Source organism: Wyeomyia smithii, chromosome 3 (genome assembly GCF_029784165.1).
Source record: "Wyeomyia smithii strain HCP4-BCI-WySm-NY-G18 chromosome 3, ASM2978416v1, whole genome shotgun sequence".
NCBI lineage: Eukaryota > Metazoa > Arthropoda > Insecta > Diptera > Culicidae > Wyeomyia > Wyeomyia smithii.
The window spans coordinates 218,144,096-218,163,056 of NC_073696.1; the positions used below are offsets into that span (position 1 = coordinate 218,144,096).

Genomic DNA, 18,961 nt, shown 5'->3' on the forward strand with positions numbered 1-18,961 from the left:
CGGGTTAGCAGCATTTTTATAGCCGTTTTCAAATGGAACATTTTCCTAAACCATGTAATTGGCAAATCATGAGCGAGAAGATTACTGACGGCTTTGGTGGTGCTAAAAAATTTATACTGGTTGGTAGAGGGCACGTTGTGAAACTCTACAAACGCTGTTTTAGGCAGTTATTAGCAGTTTTGGAAGACTTGCGGTAGCAAATTGGACACGATATGATAGGGGAAAAAGTGGTACCCTGTATGAGTTCAAGAATGATACTCATCTAATTATATGTCGATAAATATAGCACGTGAATCGAGTACTTTTTACGCAAGACATGTTTTTGTGAATTTGATTTATTCTAGTTTTTTTTCCAATTTTCGCACTGATTCTATTCAGAATATTGTATTTTCTAAAAAAAATGCAAGTAGTGAAAGGTGAAAAAAAATCTTATCCCAAGTTTTGCTGATTGCAATCTTATTCCTTTTATCATGAACAGATACAATCATGATGCTAGCTATATTCCAATGGTTAACGTTCTGGTTTGGTAGCAATAATAAATAAAGTAACTAAAGAGGTAACACCAAAGTGATATAATTCTCTCTATATAGCACACACATAGGAAATGTGTTTATTGACATAGCATGTGTCAATCAAAGAATCGTATAGTTATATATTTCCATTCTGAGATTCCATGATAACCAAGTAGATCCAATTAATAAAATCTGGCTATTTTTAAAAATAGCTTTCTCTTTTAATCTGAAGATTTTTCAAGTAACGGGAATCACCTGACTTTTTTCCCGATCTCGACGATTAAAAAACCTGCGGCGCCTATATCGAGAAGGTTATCCACTTTTGGCTGGTCAAAATGATCAGTCATCGCGCAAAAAACCCACGTGACCTTGTTTACCGTTTCTTTAAAAAAGCACCACATATATGTATTCAGATATTTTGGGGGTTAAGTTTCAAAGCTCCTGTCAAAGTGTCAACAAAAAGACATCAAATATTATACTGGTCGACAAAAGCGAAAAAAAGTTGCTCCAAAGCTGAAAAATTTGCCCTAAAAAGATTATAGCCAGTTAACCATTTCTGTGAATTCTGGTGCCCAAGTGGTGCCTGGTGCCTGGTGTAGCAAGTAGTGCGTCAAAAGGCCGCAGAGTAATTTCTCGCCAGGTTCGTTGCTTCTATGTTTGCTTACGGAGAAACTCAATTAAGTTTCTGAAAAAGTTATCTTTGCTAACATTCCTACTGATTTGTAGAAGATAGTTTTTTGATGGGAATTATGATTTTTTGAAAATTGGCCAGCCATCAACTTCAAAAACAAATAATTCATGAGCCAATCACCTTGAAATAAATAAAAAATGTTGTGTAACGAAATTGTCTCAGTAAAATTCTGCAAAAAATCTTTTCATGCTGGTAGCAAAAAAAGGACAAATGAAAAACTGTCCCGATTCAATTTCTCATAGGGGAACTGCTCCATTATTCATCTCAGCCCATATATCCATCTCATACAACATGAAAACCCAATTGAAAACAGAAAAAACGCATATTTTCTAACTAAATCGATGTGCTAATTCATGGAATGGATTCTTCTTAGTTCACTTTAGATTTCTCATAAAGTAGAATTCTCAAAAACTCACTTAAAAGCTCTAAATTTGATTTAAAAGTCAGGCATCTGCACTCAAAAACTCATTTATTTCAATCATCTACCTCAGAAAACAAAATCCGCGCATTGTTCTGTACGGCTACAACGGGACTCGTTCAGCAGCCAACCAAAGTTTTTCTCATCACTAGCGGACCATTTTTTATTTTAATCCAAAAATTTTAATTTCCAAAAAACAGCTTGAATTAGCAGAAATATTTGAGATGAATTTCTACAATTCCTAAATTTCAACTGTATGTATTTTCATCTGTTTTCACTGCCTTGAAGAAAATCAAAAGTTGCCAAATCGGTTTCTGTTAATACGAACAAATCAAACCGAAAATGTTGAATTATTCCGACATAATTGAATTGAAGGGACTGCACTGCTGCGGTTACCTAGGTTACCATTATTGCACGTAAACAACTACAGCGGATATCTAGGTAACGTACTACGACGGGCTGCGGCTACGTTCATTCATGATAATGTGATTCATTCATGTTTAACAGTGCACTGCAGTGTGATGAATATGGGGGCGTCGTGAGATGAATAATTGAGCAGTGATTTGAGTTTTGGGATGGATATGGAAGCGTTGTGAAAAATGGTTTGTTTCACAAAATTCAGGATAAATCTAGCTAAGTTTACTAAATATACAATACTGAACGGTTCTATAAGAGCACGTAAGCGTATTTTGTTTATTTGTTCAATGATTTCATGTAAATTTGGTGTTTAATCCGTGCATTTTTCGTGAATATCGGCTTAATGAGATGAATAATGGAGCAGTTCCCTTATGAATTTTATTTAATTTTGATAGGAACTGTATATTTGGTCATAAACGATGTTCTTACGAATCAGTGTTTGAAGTACAATTTTTTTGTCACATTTCGCTGACACAATTTGGTATCAATTCCGTAGAGCAATTTGGATTTGATATTCACATTTATAGTTTTTAACGTAGGTAGATTGGATTATTAACAAACAAACTAATGATATCATTTTTAATAAATTAAATTCTCTAATTGCATACAAATGTATTAAGGTAATCCATATGAAATTAATCTCAGAGCAAAAGTGGAGTTTGAATATTTTCTTTATGGTACAAAACTATTTAAACAAATAAAAATTTTCTATGGAATTTTTATCACAAAACTTTCTCTTTTCGCAACAAAATAGTTCGAAATTTAAACTGTGGCACACTTAGATTTTGTTGCCGAGAACTCAACAGCTGATAAATTCAGCACAAGTACAAGTTTTCGGTGGAATTTTCAAGAACTTCGGCAAATGAAATGTCAATACTTCTGGTCTACGGTAAATCGATATATTTGCTGAGTGTACGTCGAAATATATTGCTGACATTTGTTAAAAACTTCGCCGAGCTCAATCAGCTGTTGGGAAGTTCGCCGAGATAAATTAAGTGTGGGTGTAAAAACCCACTTAGACATGGCAAGTTGCAAATATGTAAGTTGGATTTTGGTGATTCATAAAATATAATTTCCAATGTAACCCAAGATGGATAGAAAAACATGACTGTACTCGCTTTAAGTTTTTATTTTATCTTACAACATGAATTAGCCGCGTTGTTGATTCGGTAGACAAGAAAGTGAGTTGTTTAGAGCATCCGTTTTTAAGGCTAAGAGATGACAATTGCCAAATGCGGCAGCACCTTTCTGCTTGACTAGAAGTGCTAAAAAATACGCATGTGCCTGTCTGTGTGAAAACTCCTCCCATACTGCGAAGTGATAACTGGTTCCTTCCGGTTTCAATTATCGGCCACATCATTGTTGTCCATTTCAGCAATGAACTGTTCGACGAGTGCAGCTATTTCAGGCGGTAAGTCTGGAAGTTTTGAGTCGCATGATTGCCAGTCTTTTTCTGCGTTGACGTATGGTACTAATCGAATACCGCCAGTTTCTTCTTCATTGGATGTGAAATCGGAAGAGCTCGACTCGTTAACGTATTCACGGTCACCCAGTTCCGAACAACTTGGTAGACTTTTATTGGATTCCGACGATAGAAGTTCCGTCGGAAGGCCTTGGGATGTATTGGAGCTTGTTGCCTCGCAGCCTGCTCCTCCACCACTGTCGGTATACTCGGATCGCGCGGAGATTTTGATTTGCTTCCGTTCTTCGCTTACATCAAGGTCGACAGTTCCGGAAGTGTAACCGTTCAGCAGGATTTGCGACGGAGACAGACAAGACACACCGGTATCACTGTTCCCTGTTAATGCGTGTATTCGCTGCTCCAGTTCAGAAATTTTGGTGGCCAATAATCTGAAATGTAAAAATATATACGGCCATGACCAACAGTTCGTAGCGGTGAGAATTGAAAAGTAAAACACACTTGTTGGTTTTCTTTTGGTGCGAAAGCGCTAGACTTTTGTCATTGACATTATCTAACAGTCCCAGACAGAGGGATTTAAGTTCCGAAATGGTTGCTGCCTTGAGGGGAATTTCATCTACGGTGCCACATTCCAGGAGTGTTTTTACTGCAATGCAAATGTTCAGGACTTTGATTCATGTCCAAGTTATTTTCTACGTAATTTATATAACTCTTTTTAGAGTAGACACCTTAAAGGATGGCTAGTCTCAGCACGGTTAAATTAATATATAAAAATAATTAAATCAAAATAGAAACTGAGGTCGAATAACAAAATTGAAGTGAAAGTAATGTAAGAACGTAAATATGAGCAAAATGTATACACAAAAGTGATGAAACATCTTTGATTTAGTTTAGGTTTTAAGTTAAAATCTTGTATGTTTCAAATACCAACTACCATATTAACATCAAGGTTATTCGAGAATACTTAAAATTCCATTCAGTTGAGATTTTTCCAACAAAAGTTAACATCATATAGACAAATGATGAGTAGTTCTATTTTTGTTGACTACCAGCAACTGATTGAACAAACACGTAAAGTACGCTGTTACCTTGTGTGTGAGACATGATCGTTCGATTATTGCTGCTTCCCAGCTTAATAATTCCTTTTTTTCGGTTCGTGTCTAGCATGTTCTTTTGAAATAAGTAATAAAAATATGCTAATTTGTTAGTCACACCTTAAAATACCTAATGCTAACTGGTTGATTCAAACCTTGTACTTGGTGGCCGATTGCTTTGCTAATTCAAGCTCGTTTTCCAAGTTGACAATCTTTTCCTGCTGATATTTGTTTTCCAAAATAAGTCCATCCACGTCCAGTATTTGCTGTTGTGACTTGTCACCTTTTAGTACGACAGACAGTTCGTGGTTTAGACGGTGGGCTTTACACTTGTAGGCATCACGTTCCACAACTATTTCTTCCTTTTCGTCTATTAGCGAACGAATATCGTATTGCAGCTGAGCATTTTTCTTCTTGAGGTTTTCCATTTGACAGATAAGTTTGGACTTTTCCTTCTGCCAAAAGATGGTGCCGTTTCCTCTCAGCATCATATCTTCCGCCGATCTGAGCTTACTGCAAATGGCTTGCAGATCGGCGTTTTTGGTACGCAGTACCTTGATGTCACCTTCCAATTCGATAATCCGTTGCCGTAACGCTTCGATTTCGGTGCTTAGTGACATGTTTCGTTCCCTAGTTTGGTTGACAATCAAACTTACCGCGGAATTATGACCAAGTCCAGCGATTTGCAGTTCTGAGCTATTTACGCTGTTTTTGAGAGTAGTGTACCGCATTTGAAGAGTTTCAGCCATAAGCTTGAACTGGTCTCTTTCCGAGCGAAATTTTTCTAGCTCATTTCTCATAATTTTTAACGCTTCAACCTTGCTTTGTAGTTTTCGGTGGATAGCAGAAGTCTAAAATATATTTTTCTCATAATAATATCAATCTACATTAAAAACTATAACTCACCTCGAAATCGAACTGCTCCATATGCTTTTCGAAGTCAAAATCACCTGTTTTCATCGTCATGTTAGCAGTTTTGGCTTCCCGCTTCTCAGATCGTTTTTTACTATCTACAAAATAGTTTACCTCATGTGAAATCATTGGAACTGTTCCGTCTTAGTATTCGAAGCACTACTATTTTACATATGTACACATTTTGCCTTAGAATTTCAAAGAAAATCAAATCATTGCTTGACTGCTCTACTAGATAACAGATTGGAAAATCGATTGTTTTTCCATCGTATCTGCTGGCTAGATTACGAAAGGGACAGCGCTATATATGTTACGTTGCAGCATAGGCAGCATTAGTGACATTTCATAAACATGACAAAGCAAGCGGGAAAGCTCCAAACAACCGGTGGTTGATGCGCGAAGGACAACAATGCTTGCTCTATTCCATTCACGCGTTCGTACTGGTGAAAGAAAACCTACTTCGCACGACTGGCCGTTTGATCGAACAAAAAGGCGCACTCAAGTGTCATATTTTCCTGTTGAAATCAGTCAGTTACATTCGGAGGGTCGTGTTCGTGTATAATATCGCAGCTTTTGTTATTCGCTCCAAGCATATGCAACGTCATGTACAGGAGATTTCGATGCGCATGTGTCGAGAAAGAAACCTGTATTCGAAGCTTTTCGCCACGCTGCAACACAACAGCATGTCACACACGATGGTGATACATTGAGTGTGCTACACAACACTTAAACAAGAATCGGAAGCGTGTATCAGGGCTCTTATCGGAAAGATTGCGGCTCACATTGAAGATTTTCTTTTGTAATGATTGTAACAGTTTTCAAGCTCGTGTGTTAAATACAAATATAGTATGTATTTATCATTCTCATATTTAATTTAATCAAATGTTTCAACATTGGTATTGAGTAGGCTGTCCCAAAAAAATCGATGTTAAAAAATTTAAGGTGCTCAACCCTAAATTGAAAGATAATGTTATTTATAGTATTTTGTAGAACATTTCGACTTTCTAAGAAATTGTTTACAGGTCGCTATTGACTTATTTCATTTATTAAAATGTATCAAAATGAGTATTAAAAGTTTCATTAACCACAAATTTAAAAATGCGCGTATGTACCTATATACAAAAGAAACTAAGACAAGGACTCAAGATGCATTTGACAAAGGGCGCCGCACACTAGGGCAGCCCTATATAAAAGTTTAAACAAAATCTAAGATTTTTTTCTGGAGTTAGATTTGAAATCGATGTTCTGCAGAAACTGGAATGCCTACAGACCTAGAGTCAAGTATAAGTTGTAAGGAAATCGTATGTTTTAGCACATCGTGAGGTAGGGAAAGTTGAAATTAAATATTTGAAAAAAAAAATCGATCATCTTTACCACCCTCCAAAATGCAGGTTCTTCCAAAAAATGATAATATTGTGCTTGAAATCTCTTCAATATGAGTTATATAAGTATATCTAACCATGCCACGAATAAACACATCGTTTCACACACATAAAAATACAAATTTTCAATAATTTCAAACATTTGAAAAATGATTTACCTGTGAGTACCATCTCTATATTCTTCTTAAATTTAAAGATTTCAGTCTCAGCTATTCAAAAACCTAACTTAAGCTGTCGCTTCAAAAGTTGTGTGATATTCGCGACAGCATGTTTCTACATGTAAATCGTGCGTTTCGCTTTCTATGACGACAGCACATTTTCACAAATTTGTGAAGCGTACAGCCACCAGTCCAGCAGAATTGAAACCATACAAGACGTATTTAACGGTATGTTGGTCACATCTAACCTCTTTTTGTTAAGTTTAAAACAAACTTCAATCCAACTAATACCCGTGAAATAAAAAAAGCTGTCGTGAAATGTCCTTCAGGTTGAAAATGTTTTGAAAGATGATAACTAACGTTTTTGTAATCTATTTGAATTCAACTTTCTTTGTTATATTTCACTAGTTGAACGTTCCCGGCGATGCTCGGGATCAAAGGTTTTAAATTTAAGGGTAATTTTTTTATAATTCATTACTACTTTAGCACAACTTGCTTAAAAAATCTTTCACATCTTATACGTTCATCATCACTTTAAATACTTCAATATTTTGAGAATAGAACATACATAAACTGGAAGTCGCCACATCGGATTTCCAAACGACGTATGGAGTTCCACTTTCGGAATTATTGAAATGGTTGGCCAAATACCACTTTAGGTTATTTTTCTGAAGCCGGAAGCCGCCGTTTTGGAAAATGTTGTGTGGAGTCATCCCAGTTTCGAATATACCTATACTGGGTGATATTCTGGCTATTTGACAATCGTTTAGGGTAAAACCTCTTTTTAGGAAATTAAAGTAAGTAAGAAGAATTGAGCATGACCATTCATGCTTATTTCTCTGTATAATGAAATCTTGTGATTGCTGATGCTTGTGATTTTTTTCAAAACGAAAATGTTTGTTGGTGTCCAAGGAACACGTCTGAGAAGAAGTGAAGGTTTTCTGATAACTAACAATTGTGCTTTAATCCACAAAACTATTTAGAAAATAAAAAATGACTTTCAATGCTTAAGTCGCCTCTTAATCTATGTTCAAACCAATGAAATGGGACCTTTCCTCCAGCTAAATGTTCCAAGATCTAGCTTGGGTAAGGTAATAAAGCAAATCGAATCCCGTAATGTGTACTATTCACAAATCTACGAATACATCAGAAATGTAAACTTTTTGTGCTCGACTCGCACTGATTCAACACATGGATTTTTCTGCAAAAAAATATTTGGAAATGTTAAAGAAACAACGAACATTTTATTGAAAGAAAAATCACATGTCATCGTTTTGAATTTTGATTTAGATGCGATTTGAGCTTATGCTTAAAAAGTCAAAGTTTCGCATGTATTATATGTTTTACAGAAAATCAAAGAGAGTATTTCAAGGTGTTTCTTTGTATGCAGAAAATCATCTTCAAAAATGCTTCGAACATACGTAGTTTTTTGAGTAATATGTCAACTTTTAACAATAAGATACCTGTTATTTTCTCTCAAATGTCTTTCCCGAACATTAACTAACATTTTATTGAAAAACAATCACATATCATAGCATTGAATTCTGATTTGCAAACAAATTGAGCCTAAATATTCATGATTTTGCACGTTTTACTTAGTTTTGTGAATAATATCTACATTTTCAGTAATCAGATACCTATTGTTTCTTCTCAAATGTCATTCCTGAACATGAACGAACATTTTATTGAAAAAATCACATGTCATCGCTGTGAATTATGATTTAGAGACGCAAATTCAGCTTTAAAAGTCATAATTTGGCTTTTTAACGTAGTTTTGTGAATAATATCTCAAATTTTAGTGATCAGCTATTAATTATTCTTCTTCCTGAACATTAATGTCTTTCCTGAACATTAATAAATATTTTAATAAAAAAGAATCTCATGCCATCGCTTCAAATTTTGATTTAGAGGTAAATTCAGTATAAAAAGTCACAATTTTGCATGTTTTACGTAGTTTTGTGAATAATATCTCAAGTTTTAGTAATCAGATACTAATTATTTTTCCTCGAATGTCTTTCCTGAACGTAACAAACATTTTAAGAATCACATGTCATCGCTTTGAATTTCGATTTAGAGGCAAATTCAGCTTGAAAAGTCATAATTTTGCATGTTTTACGTAGTTTTGTGAATAATATCTCAAATTGTTGTAATCAGATACTAATTATTTTTCTTCAAATGTCTTTCCTGAGCATCAGCGAACATTTTCCGGTTAAAAAACCATTATGTCACCGCTTATTTTTCTGATTTAGAACGATTTTAAATGATGATGATTACTGTTCACCACAGAGGCGGAGGGAATAATATCAATAAGATCAAGCGTTACGGAATTCCATTTTTTTGTATTGTGCCGTGTCAAATAAATGTTGAGCAGAATCATTTCAAATCGCCTGGAAATACGCGAAAATTTAATCGACCATTTTTGATTTGAATGAAACTTTGCACACGTATTTGGCTTAGCAAACTGAGTATTTTTCACAGGTGCAGAGATTTTTTACACCCATGAGTTACATTCTAAAAGGGCGTATGCCTTTTGGCATAGGTTTTATTCGAAGCATTGTAGCCCAGAAACCGTTGGTTGTATAGAAAAACTGTCTGAGAATGAGTTGTAGGGAATTAAAAATGCACCATAAAAAAAATATACACTGTACAAAAAAATTTTTTGACCAAAAAAAATTAAAAATAAACATTAAATTTCAATTAAAAAAAAAAGAGTTGATTTTTTTTCCTATTTTTTTTTTAAAGAAACTTGACGTTAATACGCAACTTTTAAAATAAATGAAAAATAATTTTTTTATGGTAGATTAATTTTTTTATGAAAATTCTAATTTAAACATTTTTCAAAATAATTGTATTCTGATGATTTTAAAAGATGCAGAGAGTCATTTTAAATCAAAAAAAAACATTCTAAAGGCATTGGTTTTCGAGTTATTTCTAGTTTAAGCTCGAAAAATTATAATTATTTGGGAAAATACACGTTTTTCTTAATTTGTCCATGGTTCTCCAGCAAAAACCATACGTTCATTGGAATGCTTGATCAAAAATATACAATTCATTCTTTGACAACAAAACGATTGGGCGAACGGTTCTCAAGAAAAGAGTTAAATGTTTTAAGTGATATAAATTTATATAAGAATCAAATATTTATTTTCGAGTTTTATTATCTTAAGAACATATTTTTTCATGACATAGATACTTTACAGAACTAGTTTTACCTTATATTTCATATACATTATAAGTGAATGATTCGTCAACTTTTGAAAACAGCTTCGTTTGTAGCTTATTTTCTGAAATCGAAACAAAAGAGTAATACAGCTATTATTATAGATTTTTTGAAAATATTGCTCCATTCTGTTACTCCTTGTTCATATTCTTCATATCATACCCAACTAAATGACATTTTTGATGAATTTTTATTACTTTTCTGATTAGACCAATCATACAATTCTTTTGCGCTTGTAATGGGATGTTCATGTTCTTTAGCTAAACTTGCATTTCCTGCCATTCGTTTTAATATGCCACCAATTGCATCGCATGGGCCTTTAACATGAGAAGTCGCAAAAAAATGCCACACTGCATCGACGTTATATTTTGTTTTGAACTTGCAAAGTTTTTCCTATTTTTATATTGTGAGGCAGCTCCATCAGACATTAATATCGCTTTTTTCAACTCTATTGTTGTTTTCAAAAAACTCATTAATTTGGCAATGAACACCTGAACCGCAACAGTATCATGATGGAGTACTTCCGATATTATGATGAAGCTGGTATTCTTAAGTGTTCCAGATTCTGAATAGTAAACAACGAAGGGATGAATGGTGGCTTGACTATCATTCAAACAACTAAACGAATCACAAATTGATAAAGACGTATTAAAATGAGCTTGACTGTTCAATGTTTTTAATTTTGCAATAACGTTTTCGTTTAATTTGCGTAAGCTTGATGAGCACCGATGACCAGGAAAGGGTTTACAGCATTTGGGCTTGGTGTATTCCATTTTCACTTTATTCATCTTCACAAAATGCAAACTGTTACTAACACATCTGGAGTAGTGCAATCGAATTTATATACGAAAACAGATATTATAAGTAACCCAGTAGTTATTGGTTGCGTACTTTAAAAACAGTTAGTATTAGTAAACAAGTAGGTAGTGTTGCACGACAAACATATTTTTTTATAAAACATTCGGCAAGGGGGAACGTGTAGGTAGGCTAAGTTTTAGCGCTTGAGTTATTTATCCAATCGTTTTGTTGTCAAAGAATAAATTGTATATTTTTGATCAAGCATTCCAATGAACGTAAGTTTTTTGCTGGAAAACCATGGACAAATTAAGAAAAACGTGTATTTTCCGAAATATAATTAATTTATCGAGCTTAAATTTAAAATAACTCGAAAACCAATGCGTTTAGAATGTTTACTACCAAGAGCTTTTTGATTCAAAATGACTCTCTGCATCTTTTAAAATCATCAGAATACAAATATTTTGAAAAATGTTTAAATCAGAATTTTCATAAAAAAAATAATCTACCATAAAAAAATTATTTTTTATTTCTCCATCCTGCACTTTTTTTTTAAAGTTGCGTATTAACGTCAAGTTTCTTCAAAAAAAAATAAGAAAAAAATTCAACTCTTTTTTTTTAAATTGAAATTTAATGTTTATTTTTAATTTTTTTTGGTCAAAAAAAATGTTTTTTGTACAGTTTATATTTTTTTTATGGTGCATTTTTATTTTCCTACAACTCGTTCTCAGACAGTTTTTCTATACAACCAACGGTTTCTGGGCTACAATGCTTCGAATGAAACCTATGCCAAAAGGCATACGCCCTTTTAGAATGTAACTCATGGGTGTAAAAAATCGCTCCATCTGTGGAAAATGCTCAGTTTGCTGAGCCAAATACGTGTGCAAAGTTTCATTCAAATCAAAAATGGTCGATATTCGACCATCGGTGATTTGGCGCGATCTTGCTGAGAATGCGTATGTGTATATGAGTGTTAATGAAAGCCTTAAGTTTTTATGCATGACAATAAACATCGATACAAACAATTAAACGATACTAACAACTGATCTAAGGACACAAAATCGCTGAGACATGAACTTGAATAGCTAAAAGAAATTCACCTTCAAAGTTGAGCGAACACGATTAAATAGTAAATTGTCTAGAAAAATACATGTTTTACATTAACGTACAAGGAATCCAACCAAGCAATTTTCCTGAAAACATCAAACCTCTGTGACTTGAATTCGAGAAGTTAGAAATTATATTCCATTAAAATAAAGATTTCATTATAAAAAAGTATTTTGGATCGAAAAATGATAGACATATTGTAAATCGTACAACGGTGATCAACTTCGCGTAACACTTAAGACCTCTATAACATGGACTTAACTTAGTTTATTCGGCAACGTTGTAGAAAATTCAAAAATATGAAACTTTGTTGAATAAATGAAAATCCTATCTTTTTTCGGTACAAAGTTATAAAGTATATTAACTGGAACTTATTTAAAAGTTAGTTTTTTGTATTTAACTTTTGTTAGTTGCATTTTGCACGAAAGTGTAGTTCGGAAGAATTGTTAGAGCACACAAAACACATATTTTTGCCAAAGATCATATATCTCCAGAAGTTTCACTTTTGTCATCTTGCCCTTACGTTCGTATTAACTTAGGGTAATAATCTAAATTTTCAGTAAATCTATCTAGTCTAACCAGAGTTCTTGCAGTTTTGGTGATTTTGTCGGTTTTTTTCGAAAAAAAAATCTTTAAGGAACGTTTTACCCCAAATTGCGTATCTTCTGGTAAAGTAGGTAGCTTTGGTAAGGTACAGTGATAATCCAAATGTTCAATAAAATCTATTAAGTCTAGCAGGAACTATAGTGATTTCAGTGATTTTGACGGTTTTTTGAAAAAAATCTTCTAGGGTCGTTTTACCCTCTTTGGCACACTTGGCTTATACATGACATTAAAGCTCTTGAGTTGCTCTACAAACGCATATTCAGATATTTTTTCTAGCGATGTTGAGAAGAGTAGGATAACCCTGAAAATTAACAGTTTTTAAAAGAAAAATGCGTTTTTTCGTCATGTTACCATTTTGCCATATATTGTGACCATGCGTTTTTGAAGTACTCTTAGCGTAGAATAATACCACAAATTTTTAGAAGAATTCATCAAGTCTAGCAGGAGTTATTTCACCTTTTAGTATTTGGTCGTTTTTGGACATATCATTACCAAGGGCCGTTTTACCCCACTTAACCTCAATGAAAAAAATTGAAATTTTGCAAAACTTCCTACCTTGAATAGACAAACAAACGCTGAAAATTTCAGCTCAATCGGAGAACATCAAAACAACGTCCCTCAGAAAGGCGGTTGCGGCTGTCGCGAACTGGTTCTTAAAAATGTTTTGAAAAGTTAAAAATGCAATACTAGATATTCTTTTCTAAATCAAATTTTATTGAGGCAATGTTAATTGAGAATCTTTACGACATTTTACTATTATGTTCAACCCTCTTTGTACTATTTGACAAGCTTGAAATCGGTATTTCGTCCCATATCTTGGAAATAGAACAATAATATCGCACATAGCGTCACCAGTCGATAAATTAAATTAGTTGAGAGAACTCGTTATCGATATTGTTTCTGACACATTTTGTATGTTGTAGGATAAGTATCCTCGACCTGATCGGGAATCGGACCCGACATCACAACCATGTGGAAGAGCTAGCCGACCGACATCGCTAACCACAGAACCACGGGGATCACATATCTTGAAAATGAGCATCTTAAATTGGTTCATTCAGTGCTCATTCATGTTCGCTATGCTTGGACAGCATGTACAACCTTACATAAAAGTCCAGGAAGGTCCAGGTAGCTGAGAGGCCACAAAGTCTTATCGAGAAAACCAGTCAAATTTTCCCGACACCACGCTTGGACGATATTCGCCATGTGCCGTCCTGTTGAAAGACGTAATGATCCTTACCGTTGAGGTCCAAAAGTGCTGGAGCCACAACCTTCTCCAGAACCTCGGTCTCATAGTATACGAGGGTTGGTTTTCTCGTTATTCGTAAACACCTGATACAGCTTTTAACGCCTGGATACGGCCCTCTAGACCATCACCGACGCAGCGCTCTCGGGATGATTATGTGGGAGGGAAAAGGGGGGGGGGAGGTGATTTGCTGGCCAGTGTCGGCGCCGACATCCGATCATTTTGGACATTGTGCGGCTGTTGCAAAACAAAGAGTTTCTCGTCAGAAAACACGAACTCATGACCTGCGTACCGGGAAGTTCGGTTTGGCTCTGTCCAGCCTCTTCTTCGTTGTAGCTTCCGTCACCCCGTGAACCTTGCGTTTTTCGTATGGTTTATATCTAAGGATCTTTGTCATGAAGGAGTGGACTACCCCGAATGATAAATATGTTTCTGCGATGCTCACCTCGCGCAAAGAACTTACCACGACGTCGCTAAACTACTTCATCGTACGCGGTGAACAAACAATAAATAAACCGTGTGCGTTGGTTGAATTACATATGAAGCTAATTAAAGCTAACACCAATACCAATACATAGAATGCACATGGGGCGCACCTACACAACGATAAAAAGTTATATTCGAGCTTATTGAACACCCTGTACGATTCCATTATTGTACCACCAGCAGATTATCCTATTCCAGATGCATGAATCCTATATCGACAATCGAGTTGCGTAGTCAGAAAATAACAACGAGTAACCCCGGTCTAATTCTGTAATAAAAAAAGAAAAAACAAACTGTGCATTAGGGTGGGACAAAAAATAAATGTTAGCTCCCATGCAATTTTCGTGTTCCTTATGGGTCCCATAACAACTGTGAAATTTTTCAGATCGATCGGTGAAACGCACGATTTGCGCCGGATTTTTAAAGTTTCCCATATAACCGTGTCCCAGTCTACTGTGCATACACATATTGAGAACAGAACCAAGTGGAAGGCGTGTTCTGTTGGACACAAAAGGCGTGTTCAAGAAATACAAAAAGGAATGCATTTGAGCATTCCTTTTTGTAATTCTTGAATTTAGAATCAAAATTGTTCGTTCCTGTTTGCGTTCAGTTTTAGAACCTTTCGTTACGTATACGAATAAAATCTGTAACAATTTTGACAGTTCTGACGAAAGTATACCCTTATATTTATTACGCATTGGTTTCGGTGCAGAAAACAACAAACGTTTTCGTGGAATAAAATAAGATAAATTTACAGTGTAGTAGAATTATTTTTGTTATAATTTGGGTTATTTTAATGCCTAACGGGATCAAATTGAAAACAAAACCTAAAAGATTTTCTCATAACAAACTTAAAACTTCTGTTAAATTTTTGTTTTCCCTCGCTGATCGGGCTGTAATTTTTCTTTTATACCTACAGTGTTAGTCCTTAGGTTAAAACAAATGTCATTTTCTATGTAAATGGAATTGTGACGATACGTTTTATTAAAATATATACATTGGTCAATACTGTCGTGTTTTTTGTAAGGGACAAACTGTTTTCGTTTGAGTCAGATTCTAGCTCGAGCGGTACGTTCTCCATGAGAGATAGGGGAGTTGTCTGCATATTCTGTTCTTTATGCCATGGCTCATGCAAGTATGAAAAAAACATTTTTTTTGCTGTGAATCCTGTGGATGTGTGGGCAATTTATAATACCAAATGTCATGTTAAAATCAAATTTCGTTATTTTCACTTATTTGCTTTGAAGGTAAATCAGTAAAACATGTTCGTCAATGCATAGAATTATGCAAGAGACTCAACATGAAATAAAAAGTTATATTTACAGAATAGTTTACATTTCACATTAAAAATGCATCAATGGAATGATTTTTTATCGATTACGAGGTGATATGACTAGATAAACATTGCTTTGTGTTAGGTACTTTCTATTTTGTATATGCGTAGATACAGAAATGACCAATATTCCAATATCTCTCCATGATGTCAATACCTTTCCAAATAAGCATTTTTGTTTCCGAACCTAGGCTTTTTCCATATAATAAGGCCTGATTAGAATCAACATCGTTTTATGCCCCGATGGTAGATTCCTGGTAAACAACTTTAATAATCGGCTTCCAATTGCCGTAACAATTCTAATCACGCTTCGTGAAATCGGATTTGTCAGGCAACCGTGAAAGGGACCAGCCGAATTCAAACGAATACATATCATTGTAGCTCGTTACTGCTGAATGCTCGAAAGCTGTCTCCGTAACAGGTAATTTGTTTAAACCTGTTTGAATTGGTGAATGTTGGCGCGAAAATCTTCTATGTAGGAGCTGGCACAGGCCAAAACTTGCTAGTGTGTATTCACTGTGAAAAGCTTTCAAACAAGGATCAGTAGATTAAGTGGAGGCACAATGCACCGAGTGTCATGTACTATTCTGTAGGTGTGGGCTTTGCTCCTCATTTGAAATCGCTTTTCTCAAAAATGACTGGACTAATTTGTATAGGGTAAACAGGTATAATACGCCCCCCTAAGGAACATCGTCAATTTTGTAGCTATTTTTATCACAAACAACAAATCTTTCATGCAGTTGGATACACTATTTAGTTGGTAATGCACTGCTATTATTTTGTTTCGTAATTACTGTTACACAAAAACGCCATAATTTTATTGAAAAATTTGACTAAATTGCAAGCTTTCCAATCTACCGGGGCAAAACGCCTCAGATGCAGTATAATATGCCCCATGCAGTAGCTTCATATGCCAGCTCAGCATGCGAAGTGAAACAGCGCTTGAAGTCTCAGAAGCAAACGCTAAAGCAATGAACAAATCAGCCCGGCTAGCGGTGGGGCATATTGCCCGGAGCTGTAATGTAGCAGAAAGCATTGAATACTTAAGCAAACAATTTTTATCGTTTCTTCACTAGATACAGCTGCTTAGAGGTTCACTTGAGATATGTAAGTACATAAACCAGGTAATAAACTTTATACATTAGTGGAAAAACGTTACGGAAACGCTGCAAGAAATTAGATCTGAAGCAGCTCAAATCAAAATTGATTTTTGTTTATTTTTTGCTGCTAGTGACAATTATCAAACTTGCACAGAAGGTTGGTCCTATGACCGAATACGGATTCCCAATAGTCTCATGTCTTATTTTTTGTGTGTTTCCGAATAAATGGACTGGGGCGTTATGCCCCGGGGGGGCGTTTTATACAGATTTACCCTAATCCTGGAGCAACATATAAGGTCTGGTCGATGACGATTTTTGAACTGTCCTGATACTAGATTTTTCCAGCGATTTCTAGTACGTTTCTCTCAATACTTCTGAATCAATAACTTTTGTTGAGTTTTTGCCCAAACAATTCCTCCTTGATAAAAATCCCCCACCGTAAGTTGCAATCAAACCCAATCGTTTAATTTACTGCAGAACGCTTTCGATTGACTTATTTTGCAGCACATACCTATAACATCTAACTGTGTGGTTCGCCTGCAGAGCCGCATGTTCTAAGCGTTGTTCTGCAGCTGCGGTTAAAAAGGTTAATAATCGAATTATTGATTGAAACAGCTGGCTGCATAGTTCTATCCTGCTTCCAAGCTAATCCCGTAGACAAAAGAGCTAGAAATTGCATGCGCTGATACCAGCGGCGACCGGATTTCGAACGGAGAACTGCTCGTGCGATAGGCCAGGGTCATGTTTCCGGCATTTACCGGCAAAAAGCCGCAACTCGCCACAAATATCCGCACGTGGTTTCATAACAGTTGCTAACGACTTTCTTCCGTCGGTTGCCATAGCAGCTGCCGGTTGGACTGAAGGTTTTTAGTTTTCATTTAAGTTTGTTTGTTGTGAGTTTCCCATTATCGCGTGCGTTGATTTGTATTGTTGAAGGAGTTCTGGTTAGTTTGCGACGAAAACCGATTGTTCAGATGTTTATGTTATTTTAGCAGTTTTGGTGTAAACGAAATTGCCATCGTTAGCTACAACTTTGACCCATCTTTCTGGCAGAGCATGAATATCGTTACGATAAAAGTTTTCGTTTTTAAGCTATCCATGAACTAAGCCGATGTCTCCATATGAGTTCATTCATGTGTCATCGAATGAAACAAGCAATAACACAGTGCAACAAAAATTTACTTTTTGTTCTGCCTTGGCTTCTAAATAATATTTTTTATGTATTTTGACACGAAAACAAGTTTCCCCGAGTTTGAACAAATTTCACCTTAAGGGGCAACAGTACTGCCATTTTGAATTTTTGAGAAATCGGAAATTTTTGATGCTTTTTCGGCGCCATTTTGTTTTAAAGCCAAATATCAAAATTTTAAGAGTTTGTCCACGTATTAGCATTTTCTTACCAATCTCTAAAAAAAAACAGATCTTAAATCGGACAAACACTGAGCTCAAAACGGTGATTCTACGAAAACGGTTTTGGCATGGTTTAAGTATATTTCATTAAGCGAAATAATATCAATGATCATTAACACAAACTTTCAGAATTTTGGTATTTGGCTTTAAAACAAAATAGCGTCGAAAAAACATCGAAAATTTCCGATTTCTCAAAAATCCAAAATGACGCCACTGTTGCCCTTTAAGGTGAAATTTGTTCAAACTCGAGGAAATTTGTTTTCACGTTAAAATCAGGGATGTTACGGATGTGATTTTTCAAACATCTGCAGATGCGGATGCGGATATGTGATTACGGATGCAGATGTAGATGCGGGTGTCAATTTTCATGCGGATATCCGTAGCACCCCTTGTTTTATTTTGCTTGTTTCACATGACCATGTCCCTCCCCAGTGCAAAAGTTATTGAAGCGAGCAGTGAATTCACCAAGAAAAACTTTTCTACAAAATTTCATGAGGCGATATTTTTTTTTTTCAATATCCGCATGGTATGATGCGGATGCGGCTGCGAATGCGGATGTCAATTTTCATGCGGATGTTCCGCATTTGCGGATGCGGATATCTGTAACATCCCTAGTCAAAATACATGAAAAATCATACATAGAAGCCAAGGCGA

The 18,961-nt window shown here is 35.3% G+C and overlaps 1 protein-coding gene across 1 annotated transcript; it reads right to left on the reverse strand.

Annotated features, from left to right (window-relative positions):
* Window positions 1–3,147: 3,147 nt before the first annotated feature.
* LOC129727806 (coiled-coil domain-containing protein 149) lies at window positions 3,148–6,021 on the reverse strand. The gene is made up of 5 exons (XM_055686007.1): window positions 5,459–6,021; window positions 4,708–5,403; window positions 4,547–4,628; window positions 3,960–4,104; window positions 3,148–3,889 (listed from the first exon to the last, which is right to left on the reverse strand). Exons 1-5 carry the CDS (start codon window positions 5,591–5,593, stop codon window positions 3,379–3,381), a joined length of 1,569 nt encoding a protein of 522 aa, XP_055541982.1. The 5' UTR covers window positions 5,594–6,021; the 3' UTR covers window positions 3,148–3,378.
* Between the last annotated feature and the right edge of the window lie 12,940 nt (window positions 6,022–18,961).

Bases quoted from the DNA above. Each gene is read 5' to 3' on its own strand.
- LOC129727806 (XM_055686007.1), bottom strand. From the start codon at position 5,593: ATGATTTCACATGAGGTAAACTATTTTGTAGATAGTAAAAAACGATCT. The intron at 4,629-4,707 runs GTTTGAATCAAC...TTATTTCAAAAG, and splicing joins AATCGGCCACCAAGTACAAG to AACATGCTAGACACGAACCG. The intron at 4,105-4,546 runs GTAACAGCGTAC...TTTGCATTGCAG, and splicing joins GATCATGTCTCACACACAAG to TAAAAACACTCCTGGAATGT.